This window comes from Micromesistius poutassou (genome assembly GCF_964030765.1).
Source record: "Micromesistius poutassou genome assembly, chromosome: 4".
Taxonomy (NCBI): Eukaryota; Metazoa; Chordata; class Actinopteri; order Gadiformes; family Gadidae; genus Micromesistius; species Micromesistius poutassou.
The window spans coordinates 246,899-265,877 of record NC_140274.1 but is presented as its reverse complement, the minus strand read 5'-3'; the positions used below and the strand labels follow the sequence as shown (position 1 = coordinate 265,877).

At 43.4% G+C, this 18,979-nt stretch overlaps 1 protein-coding gene across 1 annotated transcript in view; it reads left to right on the top strand.

Moving 5' to 3' along the window:
- Positions 1-975: 975 nt before the first annotated feature.
- The window catches only part of LOC311342349 (leucine-rich repeat and fibronectin type III domain-containing protein 1-like protein), a gene marked incomplete at both ends in the record, with an annotated part of 36,359 nt that continues 18,355 nt past the window's right edge, over positions 976-18,979 (top strand). Inside the window, 6 exons of the mRNA XM_084467197.1 lie at positions 976-1,168; positions 2,746-2,897; positions 3,270-3,523; positions 4,101-4,344; positions 5,694-5,851; positions 6,070-6,450. Coding sequence (XP_084323323.1) covers positions 976-1,168; positions 2,746-2,897; positions 3,270-3,523; positions 4,101-4,344; positions 5,694-5,851; positions 6,070-6,450 — 1,382 coding nt within the window. The remainder of the gene's footprint in view (positions 1,169-2,745; positions 2,898-3,269; positions 3,524-4,100; positions 4,345-5,693; positions 5,852-6,069; positions 6,451-18,979) is intronic.

The following is an 18,979-nucleotide window of genomic DNA, read 5'->3' as shown; positions in this document are numbered from 1 at the left end:
TCGTACACACACACACACACAAAATTGTGATTGCATCGATCAAGCATTTATGAGGCATTTGAGAACTTTTTCATGTGGACGAATGCACTCCAAAGTTATTTTGGTATTGGTCGACGTCAGAGAGTTCAGAAATAGCGCCTCAAAGACACCCTTTAGATTGTGCTATTATTGGCAGCCCCCTCGGCCGTTCTCTTTCTTGAGGTGAATGGATGGATGTGCACAGAGGAGAGTTTTAATATGGTTGAGTGACGCACAGGCAAAGGCTAAGAGTTATGTAACAGTACAAAGTGCTTGCATGTCTGCTCTTTGTCTCTCCATCACTGTTTTGCTTTCCATTCATCTGCATGGGAAGATTCACTGGCAGTAAACTGTGTATCGGTGAACCATTTCAAACACGTTAGTGGTTCTGTAGATGGTAAGAACTCAGAGTTTCATCATCTGCTACCTCCCTTCTTGTAATTTTCCAGCACTTCTCTTTGCACTGACAGAAAATTAGACCTTTTCAATGTTTAACAATTTTCTAATGGGAATTTCTTGGTATATATAAGTTGTCCCTCTGGCTATTCATTGAGATGGAAAAATACATAGGCCTAGATAATAAAATAAAAAGGCAAATCCCCCCAAAAAAGTAATTGACTTAAATCGTAACCGATATTGGTAACATTTCACAAAAATGCCAGGAATGTAAGTAGGTCTGAATGTAAGTAGGTCCTGAAACCACTTTCCATTCTTACTTCATTCCAAAGAGTTGTTCACACTTGTCGAAAATGTAATGAAATGTGTGACCACATGTTTGAAGTGTCATAGAGGGCTTTCCTTTTCCCTTCTTATTTTCCCTTCCTCATTCAAGAAGATCTATCCATCCTCTCCCATGTATTTTATCTCTTCTATCTCTATAGAACCGCGTTTCACCAGTGCTCTTGTTGTTTTGTGTTGTGTGTCTCGCTCCAGCTGCCTTGGTCCCGTTGGTCGACGATGGAGCGGCTGTGGTTGTCCTTTCTGTTCCTGGCAGTGGCCTGCAAGGGCCAGCCCTGTCCCAAGCGCTGTATGTGCCAGAGCCTCTCTCCATCGCTGGCCATCCTCTGCTCCAAGACAGGGCTGCTGTTCGTGCCCTCGGCCATCGACCGCCGCACCGTGGAGCTGCGACTGCAGGAAAACTTCATCACAGGTAACTTCCAACCCCCGGCGCCAGTTTATGGGTTGAAAACATGATTGTCATCCTCCTCCCAGAATATAAAGAGAATCCAAGCATACCCTAATATATATTTTGAATTAAGTTTAAGTCTCTATAAGAAGTTTTACTGGAAAGTTTCTCTGTCAAAACTATCGCTTTGCAGATTTTGTATTTTGCATTTACGACGCCATTGCACATTCACTGTAAGCTTTGCGCTATATTCAGTGGGGTGACCAAAGACCTTTGGGAGGGACTATAGCATTTGGTTGTTTCTTATAATGGGGGTGGACACCACACGTTTCTGGTAAAATACTGCCCCCTATTTTGTAGAGGACCTATTCAACAGTTGGCCAAATATTACAGGCTGCATCTTTAAATGTTTAAATGAACGCATCCATGCAGTGGAAGCATTTAAATGAACGTCTTCGGTACAATGTGTATTTGTATGACTTAGGTTTCCATATGTGTAAAGTGAGGTTTGATTAGGTTTCTTTGGTCATTCTGGCATCCCTAGATTTGTGAACTTTGGACAGCAGAGTTCTATGCAGGGAAAAGCCATCAACAATCCTTCCTCCCGCGCAAGAACGTGTTTTGATTCAGAGTGTGCACGGCGAGATATTAACAGACGGTACGTTGTCAGTGTGTTGATGAGAGAGGAGAGAGATGCGGTTTATCCACGATCCACAATGCGGCCTATATGCGGGAAATTACGGTAGGCCCCGACAGGGCGAACCGGACCCCGACGCGAAGTTCTATAGGCTACATTATTACACGGCTACTTGCCGAAAGGAAAAAATTACTTCACACAGTGTGTCTTTTAACAATTTATTTGTTACCATTCGTAGTGTTGATCAGCAGAGAAATAGTCTGCCAAAGATGTTGAGGTCGCTAAGCAACCGAATCCGCTGGGGTTGATAAGTTACCAGACTACTTGCGGAGTGATACACAGACGTGAATCAGGCAAAAAAGCAACTTTCCTTGCCAGTGGTCAAGTTCGGGGTGCATAAAAGTACAGACGGACCAATTGCGAACTGCTGCTGATGCCATCTCTCTAAGTTACCCGCACCCACCCCAAACCAATCGGAATAAGTGTATACATGTCGATTATAGCGGACTACACCACCTCTTCTATTCCGATCAGAGAATTGTATTCCGATTGAGGCGTATATATGATCATTTTTTATTGAGATTGAGCTGTTCTTCCACGCAACGCGGCTAGTGGCACATCAAAGTTAGCTTTGTCAATATGTTAGGGGTTAAGGGGTACAGGGATTAGGAAAACATCGACATGGAAACTCACCAAATCTAAAGGACATTTACCTTTAATAAACCTCATATTACTCAGAGTTGGAACATTGTTGGAAACATTTGGAATAATATTGGTACACAACTCAGCCAAATGTTTAACATAGGTCTAGCCATTGCATTTTCTTTAATACACTGCAAAAAATGGAGCTTGCGATGACCTTATCCACATCCTTTTAATCTTTGGGCCTTATCCATCAGCACATTGTGTATAACAACAGCAAGGGTTGAGCCAAGGTCTCTGTGTTTCTCCCCTTAACTCACAGCGGTGCGAAGGAGAGACTTTGCCAACATGACAAGTCTGCTGCACCTGACTCTGTCCAGAAACACCATCAGTCAGATCCTCCCCTCAGCCTTCAGCGATCTGCGCCGCCTCAGGGCTCTGCACCTGGACTCCAACAGGCTCACTGTGATAAAGGTGAACAAACCACCAGAGGCATCAACCACTGCCACAAAACATCACCCACATTTTGACTTATTCTCATTACGGATTATCTTCATTTTTCAAATTGTTTGCCTATGTCGTATTTTAAGGTTAATCTTGAATTTAGTGTAAAAAATGCCAAGTCAAATAGATGACTTAGGCAGATAGTGATTATGGAATGTAAAAAGCACTCTTGGCTTAGGATATAGCCAATGAGGTACAGTGAATCACCAGCATTAGGAGAGCCGAGTTAGGTTAGATATCACATTTGGCCAAGACATGACTTAGGAAATAATGCTATGATGCCAATGGAATGTTCCTGATGTATTCCTCAATTCCTCTCCTTGGTTCTCCTCCACCTTCCAGGACGACCACTTCAAGGGGCTGACCAACCTGCGCCACCTGATCCTGGCCAACAACCAGCTGCACTCCATCTCCCCGCACGCCTTCGACGACTTTGTGACCACACTGGAGGACCTGGACCTGAGCTACAACAACCTGGCGCAGGCGCCCTGGGAGACGGTGGGGCGTCTGACCAACGTCAACACCCTCAACATGGACCACAACCTCATAGAGAACGTCCCCCAGGGGGTGTTCACCAACCTGCACAAGCTGGCCAGGTACAGGGACGAGACGGCCCAGAGTCAGGCCATGTGGTAGGGCTGAACGATTTGGGGAAATAACAAGCAATAAATCATTCTATAGTACGACCAACACAACATTGGAAGCAGTCATATAAACTCTCTTTACTGTAGGCCAGGCCTATGTGTTGAGATGAATTCATGCATGAATTGATATTATAACATCTTTATTAACTATTGAATTGTAAAAGAAAATGAAATAAAATAAAAAAAATACGAATCTTAGTGATCTCCAGTCAGTAACAGTAACAAATCACACACACAAAAAAATACGATTTGAATTTGATTAATCGTTCAGCCCTACCATGTGGTGATCGATGGGAGCTATGTTCTCCACCAATCAGGAAATAGCACCAATCAGGGAATTTAGTTAATTTATTATCAATGTTGTGATGCTTTTAACAAGTCCTTCATGTGTTGTATCATGTGCATGTGTAGTTCATTCTGCTCAGAATGGAATGTGGAGGTTTGTTTTGCTATCGCTAAAGACCCCTCCCTCTCCCACCGTCCATCTGTGGGTTTCTCTGATGCGGCCCTCCACCCACTCTGTTCTCAGGCTGGATATGACGTCCAACAAGCTGAAGAAGATTCCCCCAGACCCGCTGTTCCTGAGGATCCCGGTGTACGCCAAGTCTCGGGGCTCGCCACTGTCATCACTGGTGCTGAGCTTCGGGGGGAACCCGCTCCACTGTAACTGTGAGCTACTGTGGCTGCGGAGGCTGACCCGGGAGGACGACCTGGAGACCTGTGCCTCCCCCGACGACCTCAGCGCCAAGTACTTCTGGACCATCCCCGAGGAGGTGAGCCCCTCGTCCCCGCTTTCGGATGGTTAATGGAAATGTGAACAAAAATTACAAAAATAAAATCTACTCTCTACTAATGTTAAAACAAACACTAATATTTAATATAAAATATGTTCCACTAATGGTAATGCGCAACTCCCTAAATTCCCTGATTGAAAAGGGAGCAGAAAGAAGAAGAATCTTTGTAAGCCAAGGGTTACATTCCTAGGACTAAATGGTTCCTGCAGTCCCTTGTTGTCTTGCGAAGGTTAGGCAAAGTAAGGTATTTTTCAGGCACAGGCATAAAACAGATGAAGGTAATGACAGAGCAAGAAATAGTGAGAAATAAATAGTGAGAAAAAATCAGACCAATGAAATTGTCTCAACTATTTACATCAACGCAAAAATTAAGCATTTTCCAATAAGAATGGCGGCAGTGCAATAGACGGATTGATTCAACCCTGAACCTCCTATAGCCAGTGAACACAAGCCTCAGCTCTGTACTTCCATTACAATATCCTATTTGTTGAGAGGAATCAACTATTAAAATAAATAAATAAAATAGGGAAGCAAATGGCAGTTTGCGGGAATATGGTATGTGCATTCTTCAATGCATCCATGTTTTTTTTTTTCATGTTAGTTTTTGAGGTTGTTCCCCCGTTCGATAACTCAAAGTAGGTAATTTAGGCTTTCGAAGAAAGTTTGGAATTGGATTGAAAATAATTTTATTTAGAGAAGAAAAATAAAAAAAATAAAAAAAGTTACAAAAAAGTAATATTTACAAATAATGAAAACCACAAATGAAAATAAACTGTCTAACACTTGCTTTACCCGTTCTAAAAGGGGTGAGAACAAGAAAACGTACAGTTTTCTTGTTCTCTGTATCCACTGTTGCGATACAATACCTACGTTCATGTATCACAGTGCAAGCAAACATTGTCTTGTTGCGCTGCCATCAAGGCGAATGATTGATACATATAACAGAAAGCAATATTTATATGAATGCAGTTTACCACTATGGATGCAATTGGAGGACTGTGTGTGATTTATTGCATGTCCAAGTGAGCAAAAAACAGTCGGTTTGCGGCTGCAGATGTTGAAATGGCTGAAATAAAATGCTTTGAGTTCTCGACCAATCAGGGATGTTCAGTGCTGCAAGCCCCACCGCCAAATTTCCTGTACCTTTGTCATGTGCTACCCCCCAAGTAGGGACCTTTTGAGGGGTAAAATAGTGTCCCCATAACTTACTTTAGACCCTGGTTACTGCAATGAAAATGCAATATTGGTTCCCACTGTGTCAAATTCCACTGTGTTGAAGGAATTTGAAACAAAGGTTTTGATTCTTTGCTCTTTTCTAACGTCATAAGGAGTTTATCTGTGACCCGCCGGTGTTAACCCGGAAGTCGCCGCGCACGCTGGGCCTGGAGGGCCAGCCCGCCAGCCTCAAGTGCAAAGCCAACGGCGACCCCGAGCCTGAGGTTCACTGGATAAGTCCTGAGGGGAGACTTATCTCCAACAGCTCCAGGTGCAGAACATAGAATATCAGACTCCATTTTGTGATTTGTTCAAATTGTAGGCCGTTTGCTCCACTAAGTGGAATGTTGACACACCACACCTCAAAAAGGGTTAAATATATAGAATATATATAGAATATATATATATATATAGAATATATTCTACATAATATTTAGGTAATTTCATAAATTCAACAGCTGATAATTCCTACCACGCCTGTGTGTTTAGGACCATGGTGTATCCCAACGGAAGCCTGGACATAAATGTGACGGCCCTGAAGGATTCTGGGAACTTTACGTGCATTGCGTCCAACGCGGCGGGCGAGTCCACGGGGCGCGTGGAGCTGCTGGTGACCGCCATGCCGCATTTAGCCAACAGCACCAGCCGTAGCAGAGACCCCTCGGCCGAGCCCGCCCCCTCAGACATCCTCATCTCCTCCAAGGCCGCGCTGCCCGGCAACGACAGCCGGGGGGCCGAGCGCAGGGTCTCTCTGGTGGAGCTGACGGGGAACTCGGCTCTGGTCCGCTGGAACAGCCAGAGCCTCACGGCGGGCGTCAGGATGTTCCAGGTCCAGTACAACAGCTCCGGGGACGACGCGCTGGTGTACAGGTGTGTTCACACGTCACAATCCTCTGGATCTATTCCTCACTTCTTGTGAGGAATGTTGTCTTGTCGTGGTCTATTGTGTGTGTGTGTGTGTGTGTGTGTGTGTGTGTGTGTGTGTGATTTTTTCTATGTGTCTTGGTATTTAAAAACACTACTGCAAGTGAATATTAAATCGCATTGTGTTTGAGTGTGTTTGTGTACGCGGTTCTGTGTGTGTGTGGTGTGTGTGTGTGTGTGTGTGTGTGTGTGTGTGTGTGTGTGTGTGTGTGTGTGTGTGTGTGTGTGTGTGTGTTTGAGAGTGAATTAGCTACAAGCAGCTGAGGCAGAGAGCTGTTGACAGATGATGCCAGTGGAGATAAGCCTGTCATCCGCATATAAAACACAACCTATATCTAATCAGCTGGAATTACAATGACTTCAGACACAAACATGAGTTCATGCTCAGACTGAGAGAGAGAGAGAGAGAGAGGGGGAAAGAGGGAAAGAGAGACAGAGAGAAATAGATCAATTAAATGTGGTGTTTTGTGTCTCCTGAGCAAAGTGCAGGCTTTAAGGCTTACTTTAATTCTGTTATACATCTTGATAAGAACAAAATAAGGGGTCAAACTATGCTTGGTTATAATTACTAATTCTGGATAAGCCTATGAAGGCCATACCCATAGAATACAATAGTGTTTGCACAGTTCACAATTAAAAAAAAAATGCAACAGACAAAACAAAACATGTCAAATGAATTTCCAGCCGAGAGTAGCACTGCTTCAAACACAGTAAGACGCTCATTTGCAAACATGAAGAATATCACGTGTTATATAAAGTTATTTCTGACAGGGCCGTGGGCAGTAGATACTTTAAAAGATCTCTATCTAGACATATCTATACATATGGATTGTCGAATGCTGAATGATATTCCTCTATTCATACGTTGCTGTTGAGTTCCAGTGATAAGGCATTGGGGGTTTCCTGACCTGGTGTGTAACAGGGTGGGAAGAGAACACTAGGTTTCCCTCTAAAGAGTATTGCCTCTAAAAGGTCCCATGGATCACCCCAGCAGCATGATACCCCCGAATCTCCCTGAATGCATAAAAATCCTGCTTTGTTCATATTCGATGAGGAAACCGTATCTATTTTCCTAGCCAGTAACCTTTTTAACCAAAATACCTCATAATTGCGTATAACTTCTGCTTTTGCACAACACTGGATCTGCACATAACTCAATTGCATAAATAATTGGATTTGGTATATTTTGTCATAATATACCAAATTGGATTTGGTATATTATTATATTATTGTATCGAACATTAGGCCTATGCCCTAAAAGGTATTTGCCGCAAACTTGATGAAGATTATCCGCGTCCAGTCTGACTCTGTGTTGTTCTGTGCATAGAAAAGTAAAATAAATTGTCATGGAAACAGAATGGGGAGGAATTGCTCTATTTTGAGTGGTTTCCACATTACTCTGAAAGTGTAAGATAGTATAATCCCAGAAAATAAAGGGATTGATATGTGGGATTTTCAATGATCGTAATGTGTATGTGTGAAGTATATACATGTCACAGAGCATTTGGTTTGAATTTGAGCATTTTTGCATTTGAGCTTTTGGGATTTCCTGAAGAAAAGGTTATTGAAGTTAGAGACAAGGGGGTATCGTCACATTGACCCTTAGACTGACCAGCTGTCTGTCTAGACTAATCATTACTTTAATTAGCACCAAATTGATCACCGCATACACTCACACACACGCGAAACACGGCACTGACACACACACATGTTATATAAGCAACACTGATTATGTATACTTGCCTTTGAGTGCACTCCCACCCAAGGTTCAGAACAATGTGGCAAGGCACTGCAGACAGACACTGCACACACCCACTCACCCAGCATTCATCATCACATCACACAGAGGAGAATAACTCTGCACTCTAACATAAGAACATAAACACACACGTACACAGATGGACTCCTGGAGATCCGGCTCCCACGTACACAGGATGACACAGACACAAAAACATATTCTCTCAATGCATGCAATGCTTGTGTGTGTGTGTGTGTGTGTGTGTGTGTGTGTGTGTGTGTGTGTGTGTGTGTGTGTGTGTGTGTGTGTGGTTGTGTGGGCACACCTTTGTGTGTGCTCTTAATTGTTAATGGATTCTGTCTGTTTTGGGTCAATACTCATTATGGACTAAATGAAGAAACATGAAAGATGAGGATTAAGGAATATTTGTTCTTGATATTTTGCCTTTTTGTTTTAGCCAAGGAAATGCGGAAATTATAATTGATCCAGATATTTGTGTAAATTATCTATATTAAATAATTTGATAATTATTTTTTATCAAATATCAATGTTCATCATTAAAGCAGTATTAATACATGTTCTGTCCACCGGAGGGGAGACAAACAGCAAAGAAACATGACAACAAAAGGAATACAAAAATACCGAAAACAAAGACAATCTCCTATCCTCCATGTATTTCTGTTAAGTGTGCGTATGTTTAGCACACTACAGACACGGTATCGAGAACAGGGTTCTAATGAAGTCAATTGTTATTCTGCTTGTCCGAGGCAGTTTGAAATCAGTGGCTTTGTTCAAAAGCCCCAATAACACCTTTTGATAGAGAATATGCATCAGGAAAAAGCAGTCAAAGAGGAAGTTTTGATTGGTGCAGTTTCAATGTATATGTAGTAAGAGAGACATGGCTCAGTGGACCAGTGGATTATTAGTTCATCCACCATGTAAGACATGAGCTCTACACCCTTTAATGGCTGTTATTTGTGATCGTTGCCAAGGTTGTGTGTGTCTGTACCTGTGTGTGTGAGCGTGTCGGCACACATACACAACCACGTTTGCCTGAATCACTGATCTTTAGTGCCTTATCAACCATCTCACCATATTTAATCAATACCTAGTCAAGTGCAATAATAGTTATGTGTGGGTATGTATGGGTGATTTTATGTGTGTGAATGTTTCTATGTCAGCATGTGTGTGTCTGTGTGTGTGCATGTTTTTTTGTGTGTCTATCTGCATGTGTGTATCCGCATGTGTCTGTCAGTTTTTATATGTTTGTGTGTGTGTCTGTATATTTGTGGATGTGTGTCTCTCTCTCTCTCTCTCTCTCTCTCTCTCTCTCTCTCTCTCTCTCTCTCGCTCTCTCTCTCTCTCATATGAGCTCCATTAACGCTGAGCTTAGGAACAGATGAGACGGAGGACAAGTGAATTACATAAGAGTTGTCCTTCTAGCCCTTTAACACTACTCAGGGATTACACCGGGGATACATAGGCACATGTCATACAACAGTATGTCCATGTGTGGTGTGTACAGGATTGTGGACAGAGTGATACAGCTATGTTCAAAGAAGCTCCACAGTTGCCTAACGTGATTGCTTCACATACATGTGTTCAGCTCTACTTATTTCCGTAACAAAGCCTGGGTCCTGTTCAACAGTATGGATAATGGCTGTCACCATAGCAGCGCAGGAAGCACCTTCACATTGCAACACCACATCGCTACATCACCAAGATGTGTCCCTATTTCTAAGAATCTGTCTATGCGTCTCCTAGCTACACGTCGGGCCTTATTGGCACACAGTGGGTAATACTATTGGATTTATGTAGCGCCTTTCCAAGCAATAACAATTACATTCACATGCATGCACGCATTTAAGCATGTGCGCCAGCAACGCTGTTAACAATACAAGGCAATAACCATCCAGCTTGTCCAGAGCGGTTAGACTGTGTAAATGTAACCGCAATCCATGTAGCCCATGTGTATGGCCCTGCACTACTGCTGAGCATATCAAGACACTGAACTCCCCCCCCCCCCCACCTCCTCCCCCCGGAGTCCGCAGGGAGAGGAGAGAGACGAGGTGATGGATGTCTGCCCGCCAATGCTTTGGGCTCAGGTGGGGAGGCGGAGGAACCGTGTTATCAGGGACAAATGAACACGGGATATCGTCCGGGAAATGAGCTGAAATGAGGACCGCGGAGCACTCTGCTCGCTCAGCTCGGGTACCGACTGATTCTGTGAAGCCGGGCCGGACGGACGCCTGTATGGATGTGTACAGAGGGACCTCTGTGGCTCTGCTATTGAGCACAGGTCCACACACAAAACCTGGTCGTAAAGATTATACCCAGGGTGGTAGGATTTACGCTGTGTTGGTTGACTGTAGGTGTGGCTTGTGTGTGTGTGCGCGTGTATGTGTGTGTGTGTGTCATCGGTTAGGATGTGTTCTCATGCCTTACACAGATAGTAGTCTGTGGTTCAGATAGTGGATCTCTTCTTCCTCAGTGTGTCCTTGTGCACACCGTCTCAAATTCCCTGCGCCCGTGACTTATATGACGTGTCTTATACTGTCACGGCGAGAGCATAAAATGGAAAGCGATGCTAATGTTGCACCGTGCGTGCAATTAAAGTGTTTACAGTGGCTGTGAATAACTGTATTTAATTGCTTTTGTACATGTTCTTTAAATGTTTTGCCCCAAAATAGGAGAAACACAAAAGAGCCACTTATCTACAGTTAACGCACACATACTTTCTTCTTTCTAACTATGTGCATGCCTGTGTGTGTGTGATTGCATGAGAGTGCACGTGCACGCACGTGTGTGAGTGTTTGCATGAGTGCGTGCAAGTAAGAGAGATTGGATGGGGACTATTATCTTAACATTACATATAATGAGCATTTTATTCGCCTGTCATATTTCCGACGACGGCTGTTGATATTTCACATCAATTATCCAGTGAACACACAATCCCTACTCAAGGGAGACAGGAGTAGTGAGACCCAATCCCATGGAGACGACCGTATCATGTCCGCTTTCTCTCTCCTCATCAAGGGTTCTTGGCAAGCGCGTCGATAGCACAGGATCATTCGCAACCATCTGTCTGGTTGAGACTGTAGGTTACCTGGCAAAGCAGCGTACACACAGAACCACAGAAGGTATGTTCTGGGTTACTCTGAATTATATAGATAATGAGTTTGTCTTGGCTGGCGTGTGGAGCTGTGGAGAGTGGAGATCTAATGTGTCAGCTCCTGCCAGGGCTGGCTCTTCTATTCTCTTCCACACGGGTCTGTATAGCACAGTGGAGATGGAGGGACGGATGAAGGAGGACTCCAGTGTTAGAATGGCTAAACTATCATTTTAGCAATGCATGTGCTACTGCAGATGTACACATGCACAAAGTCTCTGCACAGATTAAAGCACCCACAGACTCCTGTGCACACACGTTAACACACATTGGACCCACACACACACACGCACACACACATACACATCAGAGGTGGGAATGAGGTGCACTGTGGCTGACTGTTTAAGGATGCATAAACAAATGGCTTAAAGGACTAATGGCAACTCACTGTCATCCCCACACACACACACACACATACACTCACAACCCTCGGATACACTCGTACATACACACACACACACACACACACACACACACACACACACACACACACACACACACACACACACACACACACACACACACTCACAACGACACACCCACCTGTTGGATCTTTGCCAATTAACAACAGGACATATGAGTTGGATCAGAAAGTAAGTTTAAGGACACATTTAGAGAGTTCCCTCTCTTCTCCCTCTCTGTAGTATCTCTATTCCAGCTATCTCTGTCTTCATATCTATTTTCACTGTATTTCAGCTTCTTTGGTATGTCTGCAGAACCTTTGTTATTTCTCTCCCCATCCCTCTCGCCTTGCATTTCCCCAATGGTAGATCTTCCTCCTATTGTTTGCTTGCTGTCGGTGAGTCCACCTTTGCTTTCATTATGTGTACCAGAGTTTCCACGCTAGCTCAACCTCTAGTTGTAATTAAACCCATAGCTACAATGTGGAGACAGACAAATTTATGAGCGCATAATATAACAACATTCTGCCTATAATGTTACAACGTATAACATTTTGGTTCACCTATTACGTAATGAAGCAAGCATAATCATTTTCTCCTTACGTTATGAAGCAAGCATAATAATTTTAAGGACACATTTCCTCTGCATTTTCGCCGCATTTGTATATTAGGAGATTCGACCCTGAGGGTGATTCACACTTGATGCTTTATATGTGGACATTGATGTCATTCAGACATCAGTAGAATCAACGGTGCCATGACATGCCAACAGGTGTGGTGTGATTGGCCGTTACAAGCCGTTTTGGAAATCAGCCCCTTAAGACATCACAGGTGGGCGTGTCCACCTAGATGTGTGACGGATAGATTTCCAAAACGGCTTGAAACGGCTAGGTAGGGGGTATTGCCTCCCTCCCCCTCCTAGCCTCCCTACCTCCCTCGCCCTCCCAGCCTCCCTACCTCCCTCGCCCTCCCAGCCTCCCTACCTCCCTCCCCCTCCCAGCCTCCCTACCTCCCTCCCCCTCCCTACCTCCCTTCGCCTCCTAGCCTCCCTACCTCCCTTCGCCTCCTAGCCTCCCTACCTCCCTCCCCCTCCCAGCCTCCCTACCTCCCTCCCCCTCCCAGCCTCCCTACCTCCCTCCCCCTCCCAGCCTCCCTACTTCCCTCCCCCTCCCAGCCTCCCTACCTCCCTCCCCCTCCCTACCTCCCTCCCCCTCCCAGCCTCCCTACCTCCCTCCCCCTCCCAGCCTCCCTACTTCCCTCCCCCTCCCAGCCTCCCTACCTCCCTCCCCCTCCCTACCTCCCTTCGCCTCCTAGCCTCCCTACCTCCCTCCTCATTCCCATTCTCCACCTCCGCTACTCAGCTGCATATTTGCAGAGCTCAGCAGAACTGGCGTTGGCTGGCCTACTACCCATAATCCCTGTGTTTGGATTCCCCGCTGTTGTTTTCATCATCTGCCAATCAATGTTTAATTATCCTGCGACATGCTACTGCTCTTCCATCCGCCCTGCTCTTCCCCCCACTTATTAAAAAAATAGTGTGCAAGCAAACATGTTGTGTGCTCCACCTTACTCATACAGTATATCACCATATATACCAACCTGGTCTCACATGAACCCGTGAAATGACCACAGACTCAAAATCCGTGGTGGCCTCATGGAGTCACTGATATGTCCGTGATATGCCCACGGAATTTGCTCCAATGCAAGTTAAGGACACTCATATTCCGTAGCACACACACATATCCCCGTTTCAACGACCGAGTCAACCTGGTCTCACAGGGATCAGTGACATGACCATATATATATACATATATATACAGTATATATGAATGAAATTCATATTGACGGTATGGCACTATATCCCTATTCTCGCCCATACACCCATCTTGAATTTAATAGACCATTTTCGTTGCTTCGAGGAGGTCTGGTGGTCTCTGTATATAATAAATAAATAAATAAATAAATAAATATATATAACAAAATAACAAAATAAATATAAATATGTATGTGTATATATATACGCATAGGCCTAGGCCATATGCATACATTTGTACATATATATATTTATTTATTTATTTATTTTGTTGCTTCGAGGAGGTCAGCCGGTCTTATTTCACTTAGCCGGGCTTCTTTCAGCTAGAGTTGCGTTCCATGAATGTGACTTAAGGGAATCTCCGCTAAGTAACCATGGCAATTTATCTGACCAAACTAACCTGGTCAGGAGCAGGTTAACTGTCAGACTAACTTGAGCGGTGTTTCAGAGAAATCCATCTGTCAGCAACAATTGTACCATCAGAAGGTTCCGCCAAGCCTAGTCCTCACGATTTTGTCATAAATGTACATATATGAAGTACAAACAGCGTATATTTTCACTAAGGGTCTAAGATTAAATGATGCAAATAAAATAATTAAATGAATTGCTATCTATTGTCACTGTGGCTATTTTCTCAACACATTTTTATACAAATCGATGTATTATAGCGTGGTCAGCAATCAGTGGTTGGGTGAATGGTCTAGCACTTGCCCTGTGATACGCGAGACCCGAGTTTGCGTATTTCATAGTAATCTTGCCGTTGGCTTCATTTTGTAATTCCTTTTATTCATTTTATTAATTCCCTAATTAAGAATATTCAAAGAAATGGAAAATAAATGGCATGAAAAGTTATCTGATTTCTCTAGTAATCCTTCCTATATTACTAATTGCGTGGGGATTGAACCCCGGACGACCGGGTGCAAGTCCGACACGTTAACTCTAGACTATCTCCCTGATTACAAATCCATGGTCAATATTAAATTAAAATATGTTACGCTTTACGCTACTTACGCATTCAACAGATCACCGATTTTTGTGCCAGGCGGCCTCTCTGTTTCTATTAATGGTTACGGCGTTCCCTTTTTGAGTTATTATATGCTTGTACTCCTCATAGACCTCCACAAGCAGCTTCTGTTCGCCGCTGGAAAAGATCCCACTCTGTCCTTTTCGGACATTTGATCCATGATTCGATATTCACGGTTATGGACTGGTTACATATCTCGTGCGTAATCGCGCAATCGCGCGTAATCCAGGATAACGTTTGCCTGGCTTGAACTAACCTGAGCAAGGCGCGGCTGAACTGCGTTGATGGAACGGCTTAAGCCTCAAGTGGAAGTTGGCGCTAGTTCTAACCGGGCTTAATCAACTAAGCGCCGCTTTCGTTAGCAACTTTGATGGAATACCCCTCTGGTGGTCTCCGTATATAATAAATAATAATAAAAAATATATATATATATATATGTATGTATGTATGTATATATATAAGGATGTAATGATAACGCCAAGAAAATAAAGGCTACATGGTTATAATAATGTAGTGACACTCGTACTCTTTAAGAGTTTGTGTGTTATGTGTTTGCATTGTATTTCGTTGTCCGTTATGACAGTTGTTCTATGTGCATGCATTGGAATGTTCTACTTGTCAATCAGTTGTCCCCCAGCCTGGTCAGCTGGGGGAGGGGCTTGGGAGAACATGAGGGTGGGGGCAGGCGCATTGAAGGATTCTGAGTTCTGCGGTGTGTGCGTTCCGGTGTGTGCGTTCCAGTGAACCTGCGGTTGTGTGTGTATTTTTGGCGTTGGTTACGGCCAGCCGTGTTGTTAGACCTGGGCATTCGAGTCTATAGCCCCGGATCTTTTGGGAACAGCCCCGGATCTCTGTGCCGTCAAATAAAAAATAAAAAAACATAATAATGATGAAAATCATAGCCCCGTAGAGTAGACTTTTATGTGGTTGCATTACCAGCAGCCACTGATGCAACATTGTAGCCAGTGAAAAACGCAAAATTCTGACGTGTCATATATGGGCATTTTAGAATAATTTGTTGCAAAATGTTGCAAATTCAACGTCGGTATTCTTTCTTCCCTAAGCATAGCGCATCACGTCGATATTGCCATTTCGTGCTGCTAGATAGCCTTTAAGTGAGATCAGAGTGTTGAGAAGGACAGTAATAAAATATATTTGGTAAGATAGATATGAGAAGAGAGACCTGCAGTTAATTCAACCCGGTCCACTTGACATCGGGTAGGTGCATGAAAATGTTTACCGTAAAACTGAAATTAATAGCCCAGGCTTTTATTTGTTTCAATCACTGAACCATTTAGGACAGGCATCTATATGTATTATTTAAACCAGTATGAATATGACCGTACATTACCAGGCTATCGAATAACGCATACACGCATGCACACATGCACACACATACACACACACGTGGAGTGGTAATCGGGAGAGTCGGGAGAATTCCTGGTGGACTGTTAACGTTTCGTTGCCGCCTGGCTGATTACTGCGGGATAACAATATTGCGTTTATAAAAGTTCCTTGCTGCGCCGTCCAGCAGCCTGAGCTGTGCGCCTGCAGCCTCTCACTCACTCAACACACGCAACACTCACAAACTGTCAACGTCGCAACCAAGTCGGTATGTGGAGGGGGAGTAAATGAGCGGCCCCTCCTCAAGTGGTACAGCCCAGGTGGCCTTGAACTGGCCTTGAAGAGGGTTGTAGTCTTTTTCGCTCGGTTCTCCGTCTCAACAGTAGGGCTAGAACCGAGTGAAAAGAATACAACCAAACGTAAACAGCCCCCCTTTCCGTTTCCGGCCAACAATGAGTCTTCCAACAGAAATCAATGGGATTTACAAAATGCGATAAATGTGCAATAAAACACGACAGAAACTGTATTTCGCTACGATACTTGAGATTTGGAACATCAATAAACACTACTAACCACTCGGTGAGTTGCACATTTCTGAAAACGAACGTTTAGGGTTGTTTTAAGGACAGGTTTGTGCATGCATGTAGCCAGCCATTCTGAAGCAGGCAGGGCAATTCTAAATGAGCCAAATACCCGAGACAGGACCAATAGTCTAAATGTCTGTGTCAACTAATCTATTTCATCCTAGACAACCCAGAAAGGGGCTCAATGTGCTAAATACTGGAATTGTCCTTTAATTAACCTACTCAGTAGGCCTGCCCCGATGTGAGTCAGACATGATGATTGGTCTTTCCTTTCCTTCTCAAACAACGTTACAATTGCATGTTCATCAGACCAATTTAAATTTTTTCTCGGGGAGAAACCCCCGAACCCCCGTTTTAAAAGGACTCTGACTTTTGGGCTATAGCCCCGAATATCTTCAATTTCTAGCAACGCTCCTGTTACAGTGACAAGGTTTGTACCAATAAATGTTTGTACATACTTATGACTGGACATTCCTATGTCACTGGTGAGGTCATTACAATCATTTAAATGTAATTAACTTATTAAGCGTATAACGAGACAATGAGACGATCAATGCAGAGGATGCATTTGAACCAAATTTGGCCTATAGCCTTATACATATAATAGTCTAACTCTATATACATGTCAAATGTATGATATGCTATAAGTATAGCCTAGTTTTTTTATATTATGAAAATTTTAATATTGTCTGGTTATACCTGAACCACATTCTCCATAGAAAAAGTACACCGTGTTAGTTACAACCCTGATTGGATTGGTGGAAGTGGAGATACAGTTATAACGATAATAGCTACATGGTCTACTTATAATATCATAACTAAATAATTGTATAATTATTAATATATAATATAAATATTTTAATATTTATTTAATTCAAAATTAAACCAATGCATTTCAATCGGGAGACTTCAGAAGGGGGGGCGGGCTGCGCAGATTCGTCAAAACAACAATCCGATTTATCAGATCTTTTCAGCAGACCCCCTCAAAAACTGAAACTAACCACGTCCCTTAAACCCAGTCTCACACCACATTGTATTAAAACTGATTGTAGTAAAACTGATTGTAGTAAAACTGATTGTAGTAGAAACACATTACAATAACGGCTCTAAACATGTGACACGTCACGTGACTGTCATGGTTGCTATGGTGGTTGCCATCGACCGCCCCCCATATATTTCTATTTTCCACAGTTTAGACTTGTAATTAATGAGTTACTTTTGTAATCAACGTGACAATGTGCGCACGGACATATTTGTTAGCGACACATAACCTATTTGTGAAAGCAAAACACCAAGCTCATTGATTTAACGAGGCAGGGTTATTTGAAATAATGAATTAAGTTATCATGTGTGAGAGGTCATTCCTCCTCCTGAGTGTGCTTCCTATTGATGTCTAGTGCCCCTACTGTCCACAAGCACCCCCCCCTCCCCATATGGATATGGAGAATTGTTGCCACGTCCCAGTGGTGGTGGTGTCATATATATGAAAGAGGGCATTCAAATATACTACAATGATCAATTAGCAGGCCGAAGCCCTAAAGGAAGTGATGCAATAGGTAACTTCTGAGTCAAGGATAGTAACAAGTAAGCTATAGACCTGAGGTCTCTTTGATATCAATGGGGGTCTCAAAGGACGCATATGATTATCAACTTGGGGACTCAAGCCCTACAAGAAATTACTCAGCGAGTGCTCCATCTCGTTGCACCTCACCCAGCGGCTTGCTTGCATTTGATGATGCTGTGTGAGCCTTTCCTGTAGGGCTGGAGCCCCCAAGTTGAGACCTTTGAGACCCTCTTTGATAAAAAAGAGATCTATAGCTTATAGTTAATGTCCTAATGTCACCTATTGCATCACTTCCTTTGGGGCTTCGGCCTCCTATTGATCATTGATCTATATTATATATTTGAATGCCCTCTTTCATAGATTTGACACCACCAAAACTGGGACGTGGCAACAATTCTCCATATCCATATGGGGAGGGGGGGGGGTGCTTGTGGACAGTAGGGGAACAGTAGACATAAATAGGAAGCACACTCAGGATGAGGAATGACCTCTCACACATGACAACTTAATTAATTGTTTCAAATAACCCTGCCTCATTAAATCAATGAGGTTGGTGTTTTGCTTTCACAAATAGGTTATAGGCTGTGTCACTACAAAATATGTCCATGCGCATCTCTCAGAGTGATGTAACTAGCCACCAGACAGCAAAAAAAAAACATAAAAAAAACAAAACAAATCAAGTTCAATACAAAAGTAACTTATTGACTACAAGTCTAAACTGCGGAAAATTTAAAGAGAGAGAGATTTTCCAAGGTTCCTTTTGAAGGAATGGAATAGCTGTCTATTTCCTAGCCAGCGTACCCTAGTTTACGACAAAAACAACACAATTGACGGCAGC